The 25766-nt window shown below is 43.4% G+C and overlaps 1 protein-coding gene across 12 annotated transcripts; it reads left to right on the forward strand.

The window, feature by feature from the left end:
- The first annotated feature begins 2777 nt into the window (after positions 1-2777).
- Positions 2778-24160, forward strand: ASMT (acetylserotonin O-methyltransferase). Of its 12 annotated transcripts, none has more exons than XM_054206361.1 (9): positions 2778-11540; positions 12086-12144; positions 13353-13527; positions 14721-14850; positions 16465-16533; positions 17067-17185; positions 17963-18103; positions 19375-19497; positions 20155-20818. In XM_054206361.1, exons 3-9 carry the CDS (start codon positions 13356-13358, stop codon positions 20364-20366), a joined length of 966 nt encoding a protein of 321 aa, XP_054062336.1. In that variant the 5' UTR covers positions 2778-11540; positions 12086-12144; positions 13353-13355; the 3' UTR covers positions 20367-20818. The 12 variants fall into 12 exon arrangements, 11 of the variants coding, with proteins under 11 accessions (XP_054062336.1, XP_054062280.1, XP_054062297.1 ...); XM_054206305.1 differs by lacking the exon at positions 12086-12144 and having other exon boundaries at positions 2778-5416; positions 11036-11540; XM_054206322.1 differs by lacking the exon at positions 12086-12144 and having other exon boundaries at positions 2778-5416; positions 11177-11540.
- Positions 24161-25766: the final 1606 nt, after the last annotated feature.

Raw genomic sequence — 25766 nt, forward strand, 5'->3', positions numbered from 1 at the left:
CTAGCTGTGGAAAGAAAAGGTAGACATTCTTTTCCCTTCCTGGCAATTCACGTTTTTAAAGATCTCAAATTAATTGTGTTACTTCTCAAGTTTTGGTGACTACTTCTGTGAGTTTCACGACTGTCTTGGGGCCTGAGACCTAGACTGATCTATCTAATAATCTCAGCACCACCGATCTCTTGAATTCTGAGCAGTTGCTTTCTGTGGAGAGTTCATGTTTCTGCTGTCTTTGTTAAAGTGTTAAAAGCCTGTCTTCCTGAAGATAAGTTCATCTGTAGTAATGATTTTGCTAAAATCCAATCTAATGTTGGTTGCAAGTATTTGATAAGGCTGGTGGGATGCCTGTTTGTAAATGCATGCAATTCTGCTTAGCCTGCTCTCAAATACTGACACACTGTCCATGGTAACACCACTTTCTTTATAAAAAAAGTGTATTCTGTCTGCAGTTACGTGAAAAATGTAACTAACGGCTGCCAGTACCAATGTCTTTGAGCTCAGGGTTAGAGTCTTACTAGTATTTCTACAGTATATTTCTACTGTGGATTTCCAATGAGATTGATATGTTGAGTGAGGGTCTTGATGACACGTTATGTAAGTAATTGGGGAGATGCTAGTTTATAATGCTACTTTCAGGAAATCATCAAGCTATGAATGCAGTGTCATTGCCAAGAGTGGAAGCAGTTAAAGCAGTAGCAGTCACCAAAAAGTGTTGGAGTCCTACTAGAAGAATCCAGATTTTGTTAGTTGATAATGAAAAAAGACTGTGCGTGATAGATTTTTTTGCTCTAGAGAGGACACCAAGAGCAGTTTTCATGTCCCACCCTGAAATTACTAAATTCCATAAACTCCCCTGATGTTTAGGGTAATTTCTGAGTCCAGAGAAGACAAGGGGAAGGATGTTCAGCTGTCAGGCTTTGATAATCTTTCAGTTTAATGCACCATATCCAGCACTGACTTCATACAATGCCCTAAAAGTGCAGTTAACATAAAGTAACTCAGTTATTTATAGTGCTTGTATTATTTATTCTTTTCACAGCAGCTTCAGGAATAAAAGCCTGACAGCACTTTGAAGGTACTTGAAAATGCTTATTTTCCAAACTGCAAAGGGAATGTGGAAGAAGTCCCCTTTCAGTCAGCCAGTTGAACCCATCAAAACCTCTTAAAGGTCCTAGGACCTAAAGTTGCCCGGTAACCGCTCAGTGCAGTTTTATCTAGTCTAACACTTAACAGTATTGTTGCTTCAGGTATGTCTTTTGCTCACCAAAATCTTTTCAGTGCTGAATTCCCTGAAATGCATATAGTCGTGTGTCCTTGTTCTGGGTCTGGCTGGGATGGAGTTAACTTTCTTCATAGCTATCGGTGTGGTGCTGTGTTTTGGACTTGTGGCAAACAGTGTTGATAACACACCAATGCTTTACCTGTTGCTGAGCAGTGCTTGCACAGTGTCAAGGCCTTCTCCGTTTCCCATTTTGTGTACATCCCTGAAATGGGTAGGCCGAAGTTGAGCAAGAGGGTTGGGCCACAGCTAAGACAGCTGACCCCACCTGACCATAGGGATATCCTGTGCTATGTAACATCACGCTCAACAATAAAAATGGGGGCTTTTCTCTCTTCAAGGTAGCCATTGCTCCAAGACTGTCTGGGCATCAGTCTGCTTGTGGTCGTCATTGATGATGGGCTTTGAACTGCAAGGAAACTCGAAGAGTTGAAACTGTAATCTTTTAATAAGGTCACGAGTCTAAATTATGCCCAATATCATTTATTCAGGTTTTATTATGGCTGAAGTGTGTGCTTGTACTGCTGCAAAAACCTTGCTGATGCAATAAGTTAAAGAATATAATTTTTGATAGTAAACAATTGTTCTTTGTTCTGTATTGATTGTAAGTCAGTACATTTCTACCAGGTATCTTCTAGGGGTCTTAGTCGTTCAAATAAAAGAACCTAGGATACCAGCAGACTTTATAATGGCTTCTAGAAGCCAAAGTACCAAAGTTACTGCTATTTTTCCCTACTCTGAAAGAATGTTGTGATGCTGATTGCTTAAATCTTACCTGATTGCTTGGATTTGCAATCTTGACTTTCAAGAGCTGTCTAAAGGTAGATAAAATTAGTTGGTCTTTTTTCTTACGTTTCAGTGTATGTCTGTTGAGTTATGACCTTGAGTTCATAAAAGAATATCAGTATTTAATGTCTGTCTTCTGCTGCTTTAGCTGCTTTAAAGCAAGGTTCTTTTGAAATGGACTTGAAACTTTGATCAACAAATTTCGGTCTAATTAATGAAGGAGTTTCAATAATCCACACTTCTGTTCTTGTTTAATTATTAAATTTACAGTGTTTAAATCACACCACAGTCACAGGTTTTGATATACATGTTAAAGAAACTGAAGAGTATCTGATTTAGCAACTAATACTTATCAAAGACATACCAAACTAATAAATACTTCTGAAATATTGAATTCATGTTGGTATGGTCAAGTATTGGATAGAGTGTGATTTAGCTACTAGGCTGCCTCTACTTTCAGACCCTTAACTGCTGGAATTCTAATCCACTGAGAAGGTCTGCAGAGATATCTGCCTGTTTACTTCTGAAACTGGTCAGTGAGGATTATATACCAGTAGTAACCTGACTCTCTCTGCCTAGGCTTGACATGAGGTGTATGTTACTTAGGTCCCATTGCATCAAAGTTACATATCTTACTCCGTTTGTCAATATTCAGGTTTTGGTTTTGTTGGGGGGGGGGCGGGGCGGCCTTGTTCCCCTCGGTTGTAACCAGGAATATAGATTTATTCACTGTTTTTTGTCAGAACATCAAGGATCTGGGTGAGCAAGACTGCAAGTCTTTGTTTCTTCTCCAGTAGGCTGCCGTTTGAAAAGTTGGAGCCTGGATGTCGGCTTTCATCTTGACCGAATGCATGGCAGGCCCAGGGGTATAGGGTAGAGGTGGGGAAAGAAGTCCTTGAAGATGATGGAAAACTTCAGTAAAAGTCATTCATCCAGAAGTGTTAAGTTTATCCCATGCATTTGACTTCATTTTTCATCCTGCTTTTAAATTCTGGAGCTTTTCCCATGCCACTGCAAAGCCAAGAACTCAAATAGTTCGCAGCTTCTTGCTCTGTGTCAGGCAGCCATACCTGTCAGTTAATTTTAAGCTTACTTTAAGATCAGCCTTCGTTGCTGAGGAAAGCTTGGGTTTGCTCTTTACTGGTATGGTTTTTTTCCTTCAGTAGTGGAAAGATTTCCTCAGTGAGCAGGACTGGTGTGGTGTAAATCCCACTTAGCTGTGGATCGGGCAGCTCCACAGTACAGCACTGTATTCATGCCTGCTGGAAAGCCTTGGCAGCAGTGAGAGAGACCTCTAAGCCCTATTCCACTTACAGAGTCCCAGGAAATGCCGTGTTTCTTACGATGTTCTGCCTCCGTTCTTGAGTCTTTTAAGTCACAGACTTAATCACAGTAAAATAAGATTCTCTGTAGTGAGCATGCACCTCTCTTGCACTCAAGCTCACAGAGAGATTCCACATCTGTCACCATAAAACACAATGTCTCCCTTTTGTCTTCATAGAGGTGCCAGGAAAATAGCATCGGGCCAGTGGGAACTCACCTTGCTCTTGAGGATGAGTAGGGTTCAGAAGGTTATTAATCATCTAATGATACAAGGAAGTGCATGACCTCTTCATGTTTGAGGATGAGGATCCTGCTCATCACAGATGGCTTGCAGCAAGGTCTGAGCTGTGGCGGGGGAAGGTTGTAGACCAAAGCTCCAGAGCCTCCCCATGTTGTGCAGGAGCTGGTGTGTGCTGTCCAGGCATGTGCTGCTGCCTCGCCACGGCTCTTGCAGTGGCAGCCAGGAATGGTTTTCCTGCAGCCTTTCTTAAGGAAAGAACATGAGCCTCAAAAGGGTAAGAAACCCAAGTTCCCATTGCTATGGACAGTGTCACCACATAGTCCTGTTCTGATCCGTAAAGAAGAATGTCTCCCCCTCTTCCTATCTGAGGGCTGATGAGCCTCTGCACTTACCTGCCTTTCATCCTGTAATTTTCTTTTTCTATCCTGGGTTCATCCTGCGCTAGGTGACTCGGGAAGCAACTTATTCAACAGAAACTATGGCTTCTCCACAAGGGCAAGGCTAAGCCCTTCAATATGATTATTGTGGTGCTTTCCATCTGCTTACTGCCTGCTGGGGTAAAGTAACTTTGATAATGTATGAGTTATGTTGCCAGAAGTAATTGATATTAATAAGAAGTGGTTACCAAAGCCATGACCATATCCACGATATTTTGCAATTGACTCTACATTTGTAGCGTAATCTATTCAATGACCAAGAACAACAAGGGCATATGCATGATTAGGTATGCATATAAAAAAACATTTGATGTGTTCTCTGGAAGCATCATCTTGAAAGCTGTTAGAGAAAATGGGAATTTTTGCAGTGGCTTCCACAATCGTGAGCACGGGACTGTACCAGGGACTGCAGGGCTATAAACTGAAACCAATGAGAGCTGATCATGGCTCAGCACTACCTGGGCATCGCAGCAGTGTCAGGTTTAGGGCAGTTCGTGAACAGGTATAGGATCATGTAACAGACTATTGCAGCTGTACATGTTTGACAGCGGAGGTAGAGATGTTGCTAGATTGTATCTAAGACAGCCTGGAGAAGAGAAGGCTTCAGGGAGACCCTTTGCAATGTTTCAGTACCTAAAGGGGGCCTATAGGGGAGATGGGGAGAGACTTTTTATGAGGGAGTGTAGCAATAGGCCAAGGGGTAACAGTTTTAAACTGAAAGAGGGGAGATTTAGATTAGATATTAGGAAGAAATTCTTTACTCTGAGGCTGGTGAGGCACTGGAACAGGTTGCCCAGAGAAGCTGTGGGTGCCCCATCCCTGGAAGTGTTCAAGGCCAGGCCGGATGAGGTTTTGAGCAACCCGGTCTAGTGGGAGGTGTCCCTGCCCATAGCAGGGGGGTGGGAACTGGGTGGTCTTTAAGGTCCCTTCCAACCCAAACCGTTTTATGATTACATGAATTAAACCAACCAGTTTGGTAGGTGCCTTAATTCATAAATGGGTGAGCAGAATTGACCACTGTTCTCTTGCATTGCTATATAAGTTAAGGTTGTTGTTTTGGGTTTTTTTTATAATGAAGAAGAAGAGGAAATGTATGTCTTTCCTGTGTTTTGATCTGGTATCCTGCCTTTGAGGTTTGGTTGTAATCTGGATACAACACCCATTTCATTAAGTTTATGTTGCATTCTGTTGATCCTTTCCTTCCGCAGCCCAACAATGTGTATCTTCTGCTGCCTCACATTAAATTTGCAGAGTTGTCTCTAGTGTTTGTATAAAGGAGCAAGCTAGTTGCAGTTGATATTTCAAAACTGGGCGTACAGAACGGATCCCTCTGAGTCTTACGTTCCTACATGTGTAAGTATTATTGTTGTTAAAAGGAAATGTACCTCTGTGGTTTGTTTTTTTTTTTTTTTTGTGTGTGTGATCTGATATTGGGCTCTTGAGGCTTGTTTGAAATGGAGTGCACAACCATCCTTCCTTCTTTATAATCATAGCACAGAAAATGAATTTAATCTGGTTCCCCCTCACCTGCTGCATCCTCAGAATGTATCTCCTGCTTCCTCCCACAAAATAAAATAAAAATAAATCATAGATTAACTCAAGCAAATGATTTGACATAGTAGCAGGTTTTAAAAGTTTTGAAGGGCTAAGGCTGATTGGAACTGGTTTTTAACTGATACCTAATCTAGTTGCGCGTGCACTGTGATGCCTGTGAAGTGAGCTCTACCTGCTCTGGACGGGATGCCCAGGGGCACTGTCCTTGAAACTGGACTGTCTGTAAAACAACAATGATTAGGGGACTGGAACACCTCTCTTATGAGGAAAGGCCGAGGGACTTGGATCTTTTCAGTCTGGAAAAAAGATGACTGAGGGGGGATCTTATCAACACTTATAAATAATTAAAGGGTGGGTGTCAGGAGGATGGGGCCAGGCTCTTTTCAGTGATGCCCGGCAACAGGACAAGAGGTAGCAGGAACAAACTTGAACATGGGAAGTTCCATCTAATCATGAGGAGGAACTTCTTTGCTTTGAGGGTGGCAGAGCACTGGCACAGGCTGCCCAGAGAGGTGGTGGAGTCTCCTTCTCTGGAGGCATTTAAAACCCGCCTGGACGTGTTCCTGTGCAGCCTGCTGTAGGTGATCCTGCTCTGGCAGGGGGGTTGGACTAGATGATCTCCAGAGGTTCCTTCCAATGCCTATCATTCTGTGATTCTGTGAAGGGATAATGGTGTGGTAGCACCACAGTTGCTCCCAGATGCCAGTCTCAACCTGCCAGCCAAGTATCTGAGCAAGGATTGATCACTCTCATACCAGGTCTTCCCTTCAATTCTGCGTATAATTCTGGACATGTGCCTGTAAGTGCTCTGAGGAATTCCTTGGTGGTGTCTGTTACTTCCTACCTTAACTGGGTAAGGGAAGGGCTGTCAAAGTCTTTCTTTTCCGCTCACTGCACCTGGCAAACAGCATAAAGCTGTAAAAAAACATTTGAGGTGAGACACCGGGTAAAAAGACTTTTGGGGTGCTTGCCCATGTCAAGCCATGGGGACACTTCTTTCTGAAGCTCTAGTTTTGAAGAAATGGAGGAGAAGATTGTCAGACTAGCAAGCGTAAGATGGCCTGTGCAAGGCAGTTGCATGTCCGCTGGTTGGCTTTGTGATGCTTGACAGAGCACAAGTAATGCTGACATAAGAGCCTATCTCAGCTGCTGTCTGTCTTGGTTTTCTTTTTGCATCTATCTCTCCTTAAAGTTTCAGCCTCTACCATTTTTAGCTAGTGAACCTGTCTGTTCTCAGGGAGACTATGTCTCTTACCTGCTGGGACCTTCCTGTGTCAGAGATTTCAGTGACTATTTGGTTGAATTATTTGTTGAGAGATTATTTGCGGGCCAGGAAGGTAAACCAAGAACAACTCTGGATTGCTTGTGATGGACTTCAAAAGGCATTCTCAGTCAGGGTTTTTACTATAAGGAAAACCGAGGAGAAGGGAGGGTTTGCTTAGAGAATGAGCTGGGTACACAGGAGTTCCTGCCCACTTCAGATGCCTGACAGTAGTATGTGTGATGTAAACGGGGAAAAAAAGAATAAAAAATTAGTTGGTGTCAAAAACTGACAGAAGCAGTAGTCATGTCACTAGGGAAATTCATCCATTGTAAAACATGAGAAGAATTAGAAGCTATAAAGAAGAAAAGGAATATTTTGTTAAAACTGGGTGTTCTATTTTCAAGAAAAAGTATGATACCGAGTACCTTGCCTTTTTATGATTCTTAAAAAAAAAAAATAAATAAAAGGGTAGAAACTGTATTATCTTAGCGCACTTCAGGCCATCTGATATATACCAGGCATGCTTAGAGGCTTAATAATGATAGCGAGACACAGTTGTTTCCATACTGGCATTACTGAAACATTATCGTAGTCACGTCCCTGAGATTTGTACTTGTTGCTTATAAGGAAGGTTGCATGTGTGAAAACAGTGTCATCTGCCATTTCTCACTGGCAGACGCACTAATTTTACTGTGTTCATAGATCATTTCTTACTTTCAAATGGTGTGCAAAAATGACATAATTACTTTTTGTGTAGTATTTCTCTGTACTGAGTCATTTAGGCAAAGAAAAATTCATCACCAAAATAAAACCGTGGAGGTAAAGTAACAGCTTTAGCCTGTGCAGGGTCTAAGTGCTATGACAAAAACCTTGATGGGGTTTTCAGAGAAAGCAAGCCATTGCAATTTCATCTTCATAAATGCATTTGTAGATTAAAAGGAGCTTAGACTTTAAGCCTCGCTAACAATTTACTTGGAAACAACAACACACTGTGTGTGGCTTTGCATCAATCTGTGGGTTATCTGCAACCCTCCTCCCCTGCATCTTGCTACCAGTAGTAATCCCATTAGACGATTACATCTGGTGCCCTCAACAGACAGATTTAGTCATAATTTTAAAAGTACTTCTAGTTTAATTAACTGTGTGGTCATTTTATTACCAGAGCCTCTTGTACCCTGTGACTTTGCCGTAAGTGAAGTGAATTTATGGCCCATTAGGATGTGCTAGTCTGCAGTTGTGCACTTAACTGTCTGTTATTTAGTCAAACCTACAAGAATCAAGGGCTGAGCATTTTTGTACTCATGAATCTTTAATGCAGCTGTGCTAAATGTCACCGTACTATCTGATAACCAATCTGTGGCCGAGTCATTGGAGGAAAGTGGTCTATAAGCTGCTAAGCAGCTGCTAGCTCATCCTAGAATTGTTTTGTTTAGCTCAACAGAAGAGAAATGTATTCTTCAGCGTGGCGAGCATTTGCTTCCAGTGTGGATGATGGCCTCAGTCTGAATAGCTGTTATGATCCCGGAAATGGGAAATCTCTATGCTTGGGCAAAATTGCACCAATTTGTTTCTCAGTAGCAGGCAGGCGGAACTGGCCTTCAGCAGAGAAATATTTTTATTTTCCTACATTTTTCTAATTTTCTGGCTAACGATATTTATCTTTGGTTAGTGATATTCATCTGTGTACTATTTAATTCTGTATTTTAATCCGAGGAGAGGGAAATCTGTTGAGGGAAAGAAGTTGACCTGGCTGTCCATATGGATGGAGACTGAGTGGGAAGTTTTTGATCTTTCTTTTCCCATAGAACTGTGTTTGGAATGGATCTGAGGAACTGAAAAAGCCGTAGCGTGTTCACTCAGAGTGAGTCTAGACTTGGGCAAGGGAATGAACTCTGCAGACTTGCACTTAGTGCACGTGCAGATGGAAGTTCCTAAATAGAAACTGAGCTTGTGTGCTCTCCTTGTGGTGGGTGTAGCAGGGGAAGATGTCCATTATGAACGTAGCTGTGTTCTTGAAACCTGTTGTCCAGGCTTTTCCCTTGGAGAAGCGTTGTCATGTTAAATGCAAGCTGCACAGATTCACAGTCACTCTGGCAGAAAGGTGTGTTGTGATCTCCAGCCTCCACAGGACAATATGAACAGAGTAACGCTGCCTAACCTATACTGAATAGTGAAGTCTGCACTAGCAAGACAATAGCACTGTATTTACAGGCTGTGCTGTAATCATCCAGGATGAGGAGGTCTGAGTGTTTCTACAGTGTGGTGTTTGCTGTTAACTTTTGTATGTTCGGACCTAATGTTCTGGTAAGACAGGAGACTCCGTGGCATTAGAACCTGGGGAACAGGTGCTGTTTCCGAGTTGTATACAGAGGGGGAAAAGGCTGATAATTGTGACATCTGCTTAGCTGACTTTAACAACTAACTCTTAAAGTAGGTTGCTATTTTACTGGCTAAAAGAAATACAGCATCTTTTGGCTGAAATGTAGGAATCTGAATGAAAAATAAAGATTTACAGAAGGATTATACAGTGGAAGCTTTCAGTAGACAAAGTTTCACTGCATCCAGAAAACGGACAGAAGGAACACGTGGGAAAGGTTATACTGGCCTGTTCCTTCTAAACTGAGGCAGAATCAAAAGAGAGGAGGCACAGAACTAACCTTCAGCAGCAGCATATAACATCAACCCTACTTCCTAGGAAAAAAAGAGAACATTAAAATACTGGATCGGGACAAAGCTGTCAAGTTCAGCCTTTGAACATACACCAAGCTAATGTAGGCAAAATGTTGAGCTGCGTGTTGATCACTGTATTGCTCAAGTTTTGCCCATTAAATTTATTGAAGATGCATGAAGAAAGCTACCACTGGAAAAACGCTACTTTGTAACATTTTGTCATCACTGTATCACCTAAGTCAGGTCTCATTCAATGTTGTTGCTCCAAGGGCCGCTAAATGTGTGATATAAAAACAGTTGAGTCTTTTCCTGATGGAAATAGTCTTTTCTCACCTGAGAGTTGCAGTGTCTGCCCAAAATGGCAAGATGGCAGGCATTTACAAGCTGGAGCAATGGACAATGGGGCAGAGAGGTTTCAAGAAAGTAATCTGGGGTTTTAATTTTCTGTTGAAATCCTATGAGGTATGTTCTGCATGAAATCCATGCCACATCTGGCACTTGGCCATCCTTCCATTGTTTCTTCCCAAGGACTTTCTGCATGCCTCTGGTTAGTTTTGCAGAGAAGGGGAGGAAAACCATGGCAGCCAGCTGGAAAATGTGGAATGTTTTGTCATCCCTCAGCACTCTGCTCTGCCAAAACATGGCAAAGCACAAGCAGGACACCCCTGCTGTGGTGCTGCTGCTATCAAACAGGCATTGCTTTCTAAGCCAGTATGTGGGGGGACCTGCAAAATACAGAAGAGGAACAGGAGTAGGTTTAAATCCTTGTAGACTTCACTTGAGTGATCATTGTCGGAGCAAACTAGTCACTGCGACCAAGCAACCCAACAAACGGATTCACAGCTTCTCTTCAGACTGGCTGCTTCTGCACTCAGGGATGGGGTGTACCCTACTGCCAGCCCCGGGGTCACCTGGACCTGTGCCCGTCACAGCAAGTTTCAGCTCCCCTCTGGCTACACCTTTGTGTTTCTTTTATCCTTTCCATGGTTATGGCTTGCAAACCAGACCAGGGGAGCGCACCCAGGTTTTCCACACCTGGGGGGAAATTATTCCAGACGCACTGATGGGCTTCTTTCCCCTCCTTCAGCTCCTTCTGTGGACTCTGCTCTCAGACTATTTCCTCAGCAGCTCTTGCCTGCTATGTAGTAGTTACGCCAGTCGTTTTACTTCTATGGGTAAGGTCTGAGGCCCTGGGTATGTGGCCTGGAGCCTGAGGCTGAACAAGTCTCTGCTTCAGTATGGTGAAGTTAAGTGCTGTGCATATGCTTGAGTGAGGGGTGAGTGGAATTAGGGTTATGGGAGATGCCAGGCTTGGCCAGGGCTATGCAGTGACCACTTTGAACTGAGTTGATATTCCTTCACTCTTAAACCCCTTGGAATGTCTACATTTCACTTGAATTGTGTTGTCAAATTGTAGTCTGGGGTCCTCTGGGGTCACATCTTTGGGCTGGCTAACATATATAAGGATTTCTATCCTTGGGCAGTCTTCCAGCATCAAAATTCCAGCCTGATGGAGTAAAGCTGCTTTTGAACAAGCCCCAGGAAGACTCTGCTTTGGTTTACGAACTCCTGAGTTGAGGTTCTTCATGCTGTTCTGTACTGATTTCTGTTTTGCTTGTTACAAGCTTTCAAGGCTTCTGAAGTACCAGCGTGTTAACCAACTGCTGAACTGACAATAAAGCTTTAATCCGCACTGCTTCTTTAGCCTTATACTTGTTGATGGAAGAGCCAAAGAAACAGCTGAACCTGGTAGAAAGACCTATTGAAGCCAAACAACTTAGCTAACACGTTTTGTAACCAGTGTGTTTCTCAGAAGCAATAAGATTAAGTGGATCATCTGGTGTGCTCTGTGCCTGGTGGAAAGAAGCTTATTTAAATTAAGAGGACAGAGAATCTGTGCCTCAGTCCAGAAAGAAGATGGGTTCCACTGAAGACCTTGACTATCCTCAAACCATCTTGCAATACAGCAGTGGATTTTTAGTCTCAAAGGTAAGAAATATAAGTCAGTCTTGGATAGATATCTAAGAGTATGCAGACAGAAATATTCAAGGATCTCACTTTAGGTCCTGAATGTAAGCCTTTGGAACGTAAACTATCTCATATGAAAGCATCCTGTCTGCTCATCTAGACAGGATGGAAATTTGATAAGGAAAAAGAGTTGAAAGTGAGCTGACTTCTCAGGATTGAGTCAGCATTTATTGAGACCTCTCTGACTCTTTGGGGCATGGATGAGCAGACCTTGTCTCTGCATGAGGCTTTATAAAAACATAGGAGTTGTTTTGCTGAGGGATTGCTGTCTGACTGCCTCAAATGTGTAACGTTCCTTCAGCGGCGGGATTTCTTCCCACTTCTCATTTTTGGAGTATGAGAAATGGAGAGATGATTTGACTTGCTTTTTCACTCCCTGTTAAACCATGCAAAGAACAAGATTTTTCAAATATTTCTCAAAGAATTTCCTTCCCTCTCCTGTGCGTATGTATTATGCAGAAATCTGAGCTTGAGAACTTCTGCGTAATGCCTTTTTTTTTTTTTAGGTGAAAGAAAGAGTCTGGTATAATGGCTGCTTTTCCAGATAAAAGATTAAGGCACAAAGGTAGAAAGAGTAGTTCCACTTTCTTTATTGTTTACTGATGTTTTTTGCCTTTCTGTGTGTGTAAGCACATGGGCATAAAATTATAATATCCAGTGCAGTGGAGATTTTTTTACTCATTTACTATTTAGTTGCCTTTTCTATTGTCCCTTGCTGCACCTCTGGCCAACATGGTAATGGAAGAAATGCTCTTTGGGTTGCGCAAATACTGCTACATCCTAAGGCTCCTGAAAGGCAGAGCAGACAGTAGAGAGAGGAAAATGGGATAATGAAAAATCCTTTTGCTTGGTGAGAAACAGGAGTGCCCAATGCTTTCCAAATTAACACTGATGCTATGTTTTTGAGAAGTGATCTCAATTTTGGATAAACGATGTTCCTACTGAGGGTAAAAGGAGTTTCCCATGAACTTTATCAAATCATTGTAGATACAGACAGTTAATTGAGTTGATGCCTTGGATACTGTTTTAGGAGTGTTTGTGTGGACAGAGAAATAGGCTAATACTTGTAAACTTTACTGTGTACAGCTAAAGAAGGATGTTTTTCTTATGTATTGTTACGTATGTCTGTCTGAAGGTCGAGGGTTGTTCCTGGAGATGTTACATTCCTCTCTATGAAAAGACCGGGCAATTCTGCTGGCCCGAATGAGGCGGTCCTTTTGGCTGATATGAACCTCCCTGCCTCAGGGAGACCACAGTAGTGGTGCACATCAGTCCCTGAAAATAGGATCCATAGACTGGGATATTCCCCCCTGCTGCAAGCCACAGGATAGTCTCCAGGGTTCACTGGAGTATACACTAGATCCTTAGTTAAAGAAGAAAAGCAACAACAGGAAAACCCACCACCACGCAGTCTTGCCTTTGTTCTCTCCAGGCAAAAAAGCAAGAGAGGCTGTGTGAATGTGCTCTGAAACTAAGGAAGAGGCAGGAACGTTCAAACCTAAAACCTAATCTCTAAATGTGCGCCTTTGTGAGCCAAAAACATTGGCTGGCTTTTCCAGAAAAGGAAAAGAAATGAAAAAAGGTGCACTACAAACACTGTATGGTATTACTGGTGTTCAGAGAAACTCCAGTTTAATCACTGGACTTGTTTATATGATTTTATATGAAAAAATATTATTATATGTATGTTTTCTCCAACAAAGCAGCTTTAGAAATGCAGTGGGCTTTGGTGCTTTCACCTGATCACTCACTTCCACTGTTCCTTACCCCCAGGTTATGTTCACTGCCAGTGAGTTGGGAGTGTTTGATCTTCTGCTGGAGTCAGGAGAGCCTCTGTCTTCAGATGCTATTGCTGCACGCTTGGGTACCAGCACCACAGGAATGGAAAGACTGCTGGATGCCTGCGTGGGATTGAAGCTCTTGGCAGTAGAGCTAACAAAAGAAGGAGGTAATAAAAGCAGAAGAAGGGGAAGAAACTAAAAGACTTAATCCTCTGAAGGTTGTGAAAGTGAGGCAAGGTGTGTGGGGAGAGGTGATATCTAGTGTTAGGCCAGTTACCATAGCTGGAAGGAGGACAGAATCACTTGGGAACACCATCCCCTCTTCACCTGAAAGAGAAGCATCAAATGTCAGCATGATTAAAGGTGTAAATTAAAAGGCTCTATATCCCTAAACTTCTTTGGGCAAGAGCCTCACATGACCTTTGAGAAGATATTCAGGGTCTCTACAGAGATAGTCTCAAGAAAATGCTGAGGTGTAGGCATGATTTTAAACCTTAAAAAAAAAATATGCCAGGGTGGATGGGCAACAGCATGATTTAAAAATACATTTTGTTTTTCTTTGGGGTTTTGCCACCGTATGAAGTATTAAGTTGCTGGTCTGAACTGAGAGGTGATATCAGTTTGCCCTTGCATCAGAGACATTGAGTCCATGTGGACAGAAGGGATCTGTGGCCATCAGACAGCTGGTCAGGACTAGCCAGAGTCTTGCAAATTGTGTCCCCTGCTCTGGCTTGTGTTGCTTTGTCCTGTTTTAGGGCTTACAGTAGTTGCCCAATGAGTTTAAGGAGAGCAGGATCTATCTTTTATATTCTCTTGTATGCCAGTCACACGGGTGAGTAATGCCACTGCAGATGCATTGGAGGAAGCAGGGGAGATTTCTGTGAGCCCTTTAGACATTCATCTGTCTGCAGAGAGTCGTGCCCTAGTGAAGTGAGAGAGGGTAGGTGTGGTTGGCATGCTGTTTTGGGGACTTGTCTCCCACTTACTGACCTTGTTGAGCAGAGAAAAGACTTGTTTGCAAGGGCCTCTCGTTCAAATAGAGCATACCAAAAGCTTCCTCTGATAGCAGAAGCCTATACGTAAATGATGACTCTTGTAAGGCATTCCTCTTGCTGTTCATGAAAGAAATGTTTGCTGCTGGAGCAAGCGTAGGCAGTGTTTACTCACATTGAATGGGGCAACACACATTTCAGCAGCCCTCAGCCACTGCTCACTGCAGTGGGAGGATTGATTGTAGAAGAACTGCAGTTGTGTCTTTGGTCATATAGGCATCTTCTGGTGATAAATACCATGCTGTACAAAAGGCTTGGCAAGGTGGTATATCATACATGTTAATAAATATATTTATTTCACCCTTTAGCCCTCTACAGAAACACAGAAATTTCAAACATCTACCTTACAAAATCAAGTCCCAAGTCTCAGTATCATATTATGATGTATTACTCCAATACAGTCTACTTGTGCTGGCACTACCTGGCCGATGCTGTGAGGTAAGGAGGAGTGTTGTGCGCTGTCTGTTGCACACCGCTTTGCGGCATCTGTGTGGCTGCTCTGAGTGGTGTGTCTCTTGGAAAAGGCACAATGAAGATGCTGTCTGGTTCTCAGAAAGAAAAACCAACAGATTGTTTTTGCTGTTAATGTGGCCAATGTGTGTTCTTGTTTTTTCTTGTTTTCCATTTGTGTGTGTTCTTGTTTTCCTTTTCCTTCTGATGGTAGAGATGATCTAAGAATCAGATTTCTGTGTGTTTGACCTTCAGGAAAGCACTCTATCTTACTTGAGGAGGCATCAACAAAGTAAATGATGAGTAATGATAGCCAAGGATACTTCTGTTGCAAAGGTGTATAGTAGTTGTTCTATATGGGACTGGAGTCTCACTTGTTCCAGGCCTTGCAACTGATGATCAAACATGGGGGGTGTGTGTGTGATGGTGATGATTGCACCAGTCTTGTACCTTTACCTAAGATGTGTTCCCATAAAGCATAGAATCACAGAATGATTTGGGTTGGAAGAGACTTTAAAGATCATCCAGTTCCACCCCCCTGCCATGGGCAGGCACACCTTCCACTAGATCAGGTTGCTCAAAGACCTATCCAACCTGACCTTGAAAAGAGCCAGTCATTCCTGTGAAAGGATGAGAAATATTTCAGCATATTTTGGGGTGGCAAATGAGGGTGCCTTTACAGCCATTACAAACAGGCTGGCAACACACGTTTCATCGTTGATATTGGGGCAGCCCCCGGTATCAATACAGGCTGGGGGATGAAGGGATTGAGAGCAGCCCTGACGAGAAGGACTTGAGGGTGTTGGTGGATGAGGAGCTTAACATGAGCTGACAATGTGCACTCACAGCCCAGAAGGCCAACCGCATCCTGGGCCACATCAAAAGAAGCGTGGCCAGCAGGTCGAGGGAGGTGATTCTGCCCTTCTACTCCACTCTGGTGAGACCCCACCTGGAGTACTGGGTCCAGCTCTGGGGCCCTTGGCACAGGGAAGACATGGACCTGTTGGAGTTGGTCCAGAGAAGGGCCATAAAAATGATCAGAGGGCTGGAGCACCTCTCCTGTGAAGACAGGCTGAGAGAGTTGGGGTGGTTCAGCGTGGAGAAGAGAAGGCTCTGGGGAGACCTTATTGTGGCCTTTCATGCCTTAAAGGCAGACTTAAAGGGGTCTACAGGAAAGGTGGAGGCAAACTTTTTAGCAGGGTCTGTTGTGATAGGACAAGGAATAATGGCTTTAAACAAAAAGAGGCTAGACATAGACTAGATATAAGGAAGAAATTTTTTTACAATGAGAGTGGTGAGGCACTGGAACAAGTTGCCCAGAGAGGTGGTAGATGCCCCATCCCTGGAAATATTCAAGGTCAGGTTGTTTGGGGCTCTGAGCAACCTGATCTAGTTGAAGATGTCCCTGCTCATTGCAGAGGAGTTGAACTAGTTGACCTTTAAAGTTCCCTTCCAACCCAAACTGTTCTATTCTATATATTCTGTACGAAGTTGAGCACCTTCTACAGCGATGAACCATCTGAAACTGCAGCCTGGAAGTGTGTTTGGGGTAAAAAAAAAAAGAAATCCATGCTCATATGCTTTGTTTGTTTGCTGCTTTAGAGAAGGAAGAAACCAATATGAAAGAGTTTTTGGCATTTCATCTGAAGACCCTTTTGGAGCAATGTACAGGTAATCATTAGCATATTTATACAAATTTTATTCTTCTTATTGTAGATAAAGTTAATGTTTTTAATTATGGCTCAGGACAATTAAATACAATGATGTGAGAATCCCACTCCTCAGAACCGTCACGGAGCATTTTCCTTTCTCAACAATATCCATTACTGGCACACTGTCTGATATTTTGAATAGAAGTATATAATTTCCTATTCTGAAAAACATATCACAAGTCTCTGGCACAGAGGCAATGGTAGTTGAAGGGAAAAAAAAAATAATCCCATGGAAGCCTGAGAATTAGCAGCATAATACACTGTTGGACTTCGCTAGTCTTAATTCCCTATTTAAATGCATGAATGCATAGCCGTACCCTTCTGCTACAGGAAGACTCGAGGTAGGTTTATATGCAAAGAGAATGTATTCTGTGTCAATGAAAATAAAGACTAGTGTTTAAGCTGTAACTTGAAATAACAGTTATATGATATGAATCACCATGGATATTGCAAGTTACCTTTTCTATTTGTTGTATCTGTTTGCATTACTAGATCAGAAGAAGAAATGCTGAAATTCATGGCTGGCCAGAACTCGGTATGGAGTATATGTGGCAGAGATGTTCTGGCTGCATTTGACCTTTCCCCGTTCAGGCAGATCTGTGACCTGGGAGGTGAGTGTCAGTAGATGTTCTTTGACAAGCCTCCGAATTATCTTCTTTTACCAGCTCTGAAAAGAAAAATAATTCCTATGTTATATGATGAGCAAAACAATGGAAAGCAGGACAATAAAGGGAGCATTTTACTGATTTGGTTGGTACTGATTCTCTTTGTAACAAGAGAATGTGAAAATGGCGAGAGCATTAGGAAGCTGAATGCTTTTCTCTACGGAGTTTCATTTGTTTGGGTAGTGGCCCATCCCCTTGCATACGTGTCAGGTTTCTCATTCTTTCTTGCCTTGCTTGATACATTCTTCTGTTGCCAGACTCTTTCCCTCCTCCCCTTCAGTGCCACTGAGAGATTGCCTGCAGCCTCTTACCCTGCAGTGCCCTGCTGTCCCAGCACTGCTGGACACTACCAGGATTCATGGGATGGGTCAGGCTCTCTCACAGGCTCCATCGCTGCTTCCTCAGCGCCTGGTTTAGTGGCTCTGGTTTTCATTTCCCACCTTCCAGCACCCACAGCTGGGTCTGGCTGAGGGGGTGCGTAAGTGGTTATGGCTGGGGCTAACCCCATAGACCTGGGTGCTGGGGGCCCTGGAGCTTCCTGCAGAGCAAATGGAGATGATGGTCTCTTCTGTCCCTTCTTTTCCCTTTCAGCAACGTGGGGAGCAAACCTACCTTGCTGGCTTCCATGAGGCTGAATGCACTGTTGCCTGCATCGCTCCATGGGGCTGCTGCTGAACAGGTTGGTTTAGTGTCAGCGCTGACCTTTGCTTGCTCTCCCTAAAGGAGGTGGAGGAGCTTTGGCCCGGGAGTGTGTTTCTTTGTACCCAAATTCCACGGTCACAATTTATGACCTGCCGAAAGTTGTGCAAGTGGCCAAAGAGCAATTTATTCCCCCTGAGGAGCATCGGATCACTTTCCATGAAGGTAGGTGCGGACAGTGCTGTAGTGTTGTGACAGCTGTTGCTCCTGAGCACCTTGTCTGCTCAGAGGTACCCCAGTGGAGGATCAGGTCTCCAGCTGCCCCTTATGGGCAGTGTGTCCCAGACCACAGCCTCTCCAGCCCAGATCTGCAGTTCATTGCTACCACAGGGCCGTCCCAGTTGTGCATCTGCAGCTACCTTCTGTCAGAGACACAGCTCGGTTATTCAGCAACCCAGAAGCTCTTTACTCCTGAACAGAACTACTTGATTTCTTCAGAACAAGGGTACTTTAAAAAAAAAACAAACCCAAAAGTCTTGCAGTTTTGAAAAACTGCCATGCCATGTTATAAATCTTCCTAACACTCCCTTTTCTCCTGTGCAGACCTCCTGGCAGATGTGTGGAATGCCAGGTCTGCTCTGAGCAATGGGTTTTCCTTCTCTGGTCATGACTTGATTGACTTTCAAGTCCTAAGATATTTCAGGCTTTGAATGTGGGTGAGCTAGCCCATATTCCTCTTGGCCGGTCGATAGATCTTGCATGGTCTTTGCACCATCTATGATGAAAATGAGTGTAGGGAGATCTAATTTTTGATGTTTACAAAGTGTTGGAATAACTTAATATTGCTTGATGCTCAGAGAGAGAAAAGAAGCCATGAGGAAGGAAGGGAGTATATAAAAACAAAGGTGGAGAAACATAGGAAATGTTAACGCGTGCCAGTGATGATGCAAAGAAATGGGAGTGGACATGAAAAGGTAAGATGCAGACAGAAAAACTGGAATACAGGTGCTGTGCAAAAGGCGTGGTGATGAAACTGGTGCTTGGAGGTGAGATATGTGTATTTTTTCCTTATGGATTTATGTTGTATCTCTGTGGTTACTGAAGGTCTTTGAAAACTTACTTAGATAAGGGAAAATTCTTTCCTTTTTTCCATGACAGAAACCATGAGAAACTGTCTCCTCTTCTTAATGCTTTATGAATTTGAATTCCTGTAACAGGAGAAAACTTAGACTCAAATGCTTTCCTTACATCAAAGGCTGTTTCAGTTGAACTGCTGCTTTTAAACATTTCAGACCTTCTTGAGGCTGAACAAGAACAAAATCTCCTTTGGAGTGCCACAGAGGACCTTTACCCAACCCTGTTGCTGTCTGATGTGGGTGATGGAGATGGCAAGCCCAGAGTCTTTGGAACTTGACAAAACTGACAATATTTGCTGAACTCAGCCCGTTGAGTGTGTTTTGGGGGTTTTGTGTAATACATGTATTCTTGCTTTACAGGAGACTTCTTTAACAATTCAATTCCTGAAGCCGAACTGTATATTTTATCCAAGATACTGCATGACTGGGATGATGACAACTGCAGGCAACTGCTAGCAAAAGTCTACAAGGCTTGCAAACCTGGTAAGTGTGAGCTCTTGAAGAGCAGATAGACTCTCACTTGTCAGGAACATGAAGCACACCAGTCTTGATGCTCGATTTGGATGGCAGAGTTTCAGTACAGGGGTTTCTTAATTTGGTCTTTTGCTTTCTTAAACCAGCTGTGTCCAGCCAAGACGATCAGAGCCTGGTTTAAGTTCTCCTTATCTGTCTTCCAACTTTAGTCTCCTCCTCTACAGGGACTCCTCTTTCAAGGCATTTAGGTGTAAGGACTGGGGATTTTGGGTATTGTTTAGATAGACAGGTGCATATGTCATAGTAAAAAAAAAAATACCATTAAGCATCACATTGAACCCTCAGAGCTTTGAAAGCACTGCCTACAGAGCCACGTTCTCAGCATAATCAGTAAGCTCCTGTGCATTTCAGATGGGGAAAATGGGAATTTCCATCCCAGTCATTGCATCCCCTTTGGCCCTGGTACGTCAGTACATACATAGTCAAGCAGGGGCATGCTCTGATGCTTTTGTTCTTTTGTTGTGTTCTGTGGTGCTGAAATATAACTTCACTTAGGGACTGCTTCTTCCTGAAACTAAAGATTAGGGTCTGGCCTAGTAACTCAGCTGAAAAATATCTCGTCTTCTCAGGGCCCAGTGTGTGTTTTATTTCTCTTTATTTAACCAGGTGGTGGAGTGCTGCTGGTTGAGTCACTTCTGAATGAAGATAAAAGTGGGCCTTTAGAAACCCAACTGTATTCAATGAATATGTTGGTCCAGACAGAAGGGAAAGAGCGAACAGCAGTGGAGTACAGCAAGCTCCTCGAGGCAGCTGGCTTTGGAGAGGTTCAAGTCAAGAGGACTGGAAAACTCTATGATGCCGTTTTAGGAAGGAAATAATAGTACCTCTTTTATGTACCTAACAAGATAGAGTAAGTGGAGAAATGTGATATTCTCTTCTTAGAGGGAAATCATCAACTTAGCTTTTAGTTAAGGCAGCCCACTTTTTGGTAAGCAGATACATTGTCAGGAGAATCACTAATGGTAGATTTTGAGTGTGTATTGGTTGTGAGACTGGCAAGTCTGGCAGCCTGACTAGGCCTTGCCTTTGCATCTGGAAGGGAGAGAAAGAAATCACCACCTGTTCCACAAGAAATAGTCCATGAAAGAAATGTGCAGTGTTTCTGCTTCAGATTTTTTTCATTCTTTCTATTTTTAACACTGTATCTGACAAAAGCAAATCTGAATTTGTGCTTGAATTCCTGCAAAATAAAACTGATCCCTGCACTGAGCTCTGTAACCTGAATTTTTATTCCTGGGGAATTCATATAGTATAAGCAGACCAAATTATGTGTCCCTGTGGTTAGTCTTTTCAGAGTTCCAGGAGAAATCCTGTCTGAGCCTTGGGAAGTTTATTTCCTCCAGATTTTTATTGAAGTTACAAAAAAGAATTTTGTAGCTTGCCGACTGGCTGAAGCCCAGGGATGTTCTTCACAGGGCAGGCCCGGAGATGGCAGCTGAGAGGGAGAATGATGCAACCAAGTCATTCAATTACATGCTGGGGAAGTCCTTATTGCTATGTCTCCAAATCATTTGATCAAGCCACAATCTTCCATAACCCACCCAGTTCTTGGAAGCAGAATTACAGATTAGTGGAGTGAGAAACACTTGGAGAAGGCACCAGAAAGTCATTTGCTGCAGTTGTGTTTTGAACACTAATCACGTTTGCACATTAAGCTGGATACTGGAGGAGCCTGAGATAGTCTTCTCGGTAGCCTCCTGCTCCTTTGATCGTAGGAGGAGCATAGGGAGAAAGTAGCCTCAGTAGGGAAAAGTTGGCCTTTTGTCACATTTTTGTGGCATCACAATTAAATCACAAGGCTGCAATGGTCCTTCTTATCCGTAAAAAGCAACAGGACACAGTTCATGAGCCACTTATGCCCAAGTATGATCTCGCCCTGTAGATATCGACGGGATATTGCAGGAGTTGGGGCAAGTGGTTTTGGGGAGTTTCCTCGTAAGCTGCAGTCACTGTGCAGTGTTCCCTACCTGCGAGTTATGTGGCATGAAGGTGACTTCGCCAGGAGCTGCAGCCTGTGAGTAATGTGTTCTGAACGCTCGCTCGCTTTCCAGACAAAGCGAGGTGTTACATCCTGCAGCAGCCAGGCACGAACGCAAATAATGAAATGAGGCTGATCGGGTCTTTGTTGATTCCCCTGAAACCCCCAAAAAACAAGTGTTCAGAGAAATTATTTTGCTTCTTTGACTGTCCCAAGCAGTAAATAAAGTGTGCTGGGGCTAAAAAACAAAACTCCTGTCTGGTCTTTCTCCGATACGATTTTCCCCCCAAAAAAGTTGCATGCTTGTGGACTGCTGGTCGCTTGCAGGGCTGCACTGTTTCCTGAGCTAACAGACAGGCCAGTCATGGTCAGCACGCTGCAGCTGCATATATAAACTGGCACATCATATAACCTTGAGGAGTCAGAGAAATCCTGCCTCGGCTGGTGTCAGTGGTAATCCTGCCCTTGACTTGAAGAAAAACATGAGCAGGCTCTTTTGGTTTGTCAAAAGAAATTCCTTAAATACAGTGCTTCTGCGCTGAGTTGATTCATGACATGGTTTGCATGTCATTAACTTGCCCGTGAGTGGCTTGGGCACAACTTGAATAGGCAAGATGCACACCTGGTTCTGACATGCCTTTTTATCTGCATCAAGGTTCAAAGATACTAGATTTTTAAAGAACAGGATCGACCCATCATTACCTGGAATACAGATGGAAATGAATGAAGTGCAGAATGGTGATCGCAGAATTTGAGGATCGTTGGTATTTAAATGACTTTTGAGGGTTAGATGTGGTGCCATATCAGAGCAGCTAAACAGCAACACACCATGACAGTGTGCTTTCGCTGCCTGTGTGAGGCAGAACCTCCAGCCGGCTATAGCTTCAGCTGCTCATTCCTTATCTGCTAGTTGACATTTAAGCATCCAGCTTCTGGGGGGATGCTAAAGCATTCTTGGCTGCTCTCTTATGCTAGATGACTAAGTAAATACTGGAGCATGCATAAGGATGATACTAACATTCTGTATTCTCCTTCGGAGACAAGACCTTTGAAACCACAAAATAATGTAGTAAGAGAACTTGTGCTGTTTCTATTAGACTATTTATCTACTGATTGTCCTATTCTTCTTCTTTACCTCGTTGGCCTTTCCTCCACAGTGTGTTTAACCTCCTTTTCCGTCAGAGACCCTTTTCTCCCATGTGCCTTTGACCCTTGTCCACCCTTTAGTCCTTCCTTCCTGACTCAAAGAGAGAAGGTTGCTCTATAAGCACAGAAGTCAGTGCCAGAGTAAGAAAGTAAGCCCAGAGTGCTCTGAGATTAAGGACTGTCTTGACAAAACAGAGTCATAGCTGGCTCTTCCTTTCCCCCCCACCCCACTTTTTTTCTTTCTTTTTTTCTAAATGACAAACACTGTGAAGAAGACTTGAAACAAGTGCTTTGCCGTATGTAGTCAAATTAAAACCCTGTTTGCTCTATGGTTTTCATGCTCCAGCAGGCATTTCTGAAGATGCCTTGTCATCAGAAGGTCTATGAGGTCTTTAAGCTTTCTTTTTTCCTTGCCATTGGACATTTTAATGCAAAAAAAGATTGTATAGGTGTAGGAATGTATCTGAGAGAAAATGGCCATGTGAGCCAGCCTCCCTAATATGAGAGATTAGATTAAGGGCAAAACAGGTGGTAGAAGATGGAATTAGTACATGGGAAAAACGGGAACTGAGAAGGTAGAAAACATGTTGTGCTAATGACTAAGCAATTTACTATGTGAATTCTTGTAACCAATCTGATGTGTGAACGAACTGCATGCACAGCGCGTGGACAGTGTAACTAGCTAATCAGAAATAAGCAAGTGGCATGTACAGCTACAACACAGGGTATAAAAGATGATGATCTGTGCTTAATAAACGGCTTCTGTTGATTCACATTGGATCGTCTGGAGTCCAGTTATTTCTCCTCAGATGGTGACCCCGACGTGATACCGATCAGCGCTTGGCTTGAGCAACGGAACATGAGGGGCGGAAGACCCAGAAGGAGATCCACCGGCTGGAAGATGGCTCAGCTGGACTGAGACCGGGCGGATTGGGTGGCAATCCGGAATAGAGGAAACAGACGATGTGACCACAGACACCCAGAGAGAGGTGAGCAGCCGGGGCAGGAGGTGGGGCAACAAGTAACAAAAGAAGGGGCTATATTAAAACTTCTCCTGCATATCCTCTCTAAGAGAGGAGTGAAATACGATGAGCGTATGCTCCGAAGGTTGTTAATATGGTGCAGAGAGAACGGATTTGCACCAGAGCCCCAGACAGCTTTTAAACCAGAAATATGGGAGGCTGTTGGGAAAAAACTGTGGGAAGTGATAAGTAAAGAAGACGAAGAGGCATCACCGTTGGCGTCGACATAGTGGTTGGTGTTATCGACCTCACAAGATATGAAGGCGGAGCGAGCCACGGCGGCCGGGGCTTTTGCAGCATTACAACCCATGGGAGGGGGATCGAACAGGCCAGGTCCGAAGGTCTGGGACGATCCCCTGCTGATCCCCTCTGCTCCACCTGAGGCCGAGGGAGGAGGCAGAATGTCAGCAGAGAAGGACAGAGCCGGAGCTGTTTGCTCCTGCCATGGCCCGCCTCGCCCCCTCCCCTCCCCAGTCGTCTCCCTGAGATAGAAGTGCTGGTTTTTGTATGTCTGCTGTGTAAGTGTGTGTGGGCGCCAGCTTATACCTGCTGATCAGCATCTGTGCTACTGTTTGCTTTTTGTTGTGTGCAGTGTCATTAGGTGACTCCACTTGAGCAGGTGTTCTGCCCGGTGTGGTGCTGTTCTCGTATGCAACTAGGGCTGACAGTCCGTCAAGTGAAGAAGTCTGTATATACACAATGTTTAGACGTAAGGCGAGCGCGCCCCAGGCAGATACACCAGGATGGGCTGTAGAACCGATGGAAGTCCTGAAATATTGTGGGAGTTTTCACCAGCCGACATGTTTACGCTCTCAGGAACGGCTCGCACGTGCAGGGCGTATCGCTGGTTGTTTGTTGTTTGCCTATAAGATCATGGTTGACTGGGAAAAGGAGTTGAGCCAAAATCTATAGGATGCTCTGTAGGAAAAAGAGAAACTTAAGGAAAAATGAGAAACTGAGCTCTTGTTGCAAAGGCAGACTTTTATGTCAGTTGTAAGTGATGGTAAAAGAAAAAAAGAAAAAAAGAAAAAAAAGAAAAAAGAAAAAAAAGAAAAAAGAAAAAAAAGAAAAAAGAAAAAAAAGAAAAAAGAAAAAAGGAACAAAAGGAAAAAGGAACAAAAGGAAAAAAGGAACAAAAGGAAACCAAACAGGAACAATTAGATGGGAAATGTGCCACGTTAGCACAAAAGTATACCATACGCGCTATGGGAAAGTGTCAGAAAAAGAGAAATAGGACACCTGATTCAAAGCAGTACCATAGAGATATGTTTTTGGTTTTTTCCTATATGTGTATATGTTATTGCATGCCTTAGTAGATTCCTCTGTGTTATACCCTGCAAGCCTAAAATGAACCCAGCAGAAGCGGTCTCTTGAGCAAGGGGGTGGAATATGGGAAAGCAACGGAAAATCGGTGAGGAGGACTGTAAATACACTCAAGGGACTCACACCTGGGTGCTGGAAAACACATATATCACACCAATTGTTATTCAGTCTCGGGTGCTGGCAAGAAAAACATTTGGATGACATAAGCCTGTAATGGACTCACAGACACCTTATCTAGCTGCTTGAGAATCTTGGCCTGTTGTGGAAGAAGATCAAAGCACAGTACCAGCAAGAACAGGGAGTCCGCATGCACTCTAGCTAACAAGGACTCTTTTGCTGCCAAGGATTCGTGATAACAAGGACTCTCTTGCTGCCAAGGATAAGTTTAACAATGCTACTAGTACCGCTGTTTCTGAGTTATTGCTAGATGTAGATAGTATTCGATATGCGATGTTGCAAAACAGAACTGCTACTGATTTTTTGCTTTCAGCTCACAGACATGGTTGTCAAGATTTTAAAGGACTGTATTGTATGAATCTAAGTGACCACTCCAAATCCATCCATGCCCAGCTGCAGGAACTGCACCGACCGAACCAGCAACTTGTGGAGACCACTGGGTGAAATGTCTTTGCTGGATGGACTTGGGGGTGGGGTTGGTTGAAGCAAATTATACTCATCGCCTGCGTGGAAGGAATTTGTCTGTTATGTTTAGTATGCTGTTTGCCGTGTTTAATAAGCATTATACGATC

The sequence above is a fragment of the Rissa tridactyla genome, chromosome 1 (genome assembly GCF_028500815.1).
Source record: "Rissa tridactyla isolate bRisTri1 chromosome 1, bRisTri1.patW.cur.20221130, whole genome shotgun sequence".
Taxonomy (NCBI): Eukaryota; Metazoa; Chordata; class Aves; order Charadriiformes; family Laridae; genus Rissa; species Rissa tridactyla.

What these genes read in the sequence shown, in the direction of transcription:
- ASMT (XM_054206295.1), top strand. Translation starts at nt 11,469, where the DNA reads ATGGGTTCCACTGAAGACCTTGACTATCCTCAAACCATCTTGCAATAC. An exon ending in TACCTGGCCGATGCTGTGAG is followed by an intron (nt 14,851 to 16,464) that starts GTAAGGAGGAGT and finishes TTGCTGCTTTAG; the next exon opens with AGAAGGAAGAAACCAATATG. An exon ending in CCTTTTGGAGCAATGTACAG is followed by an intron (nt 16,534 to 17,066) that starts GTAATCATTAGC and finishes TTGCATTACTAG; the next exon opens with ATCAGAAGAAGAAATGCTGA.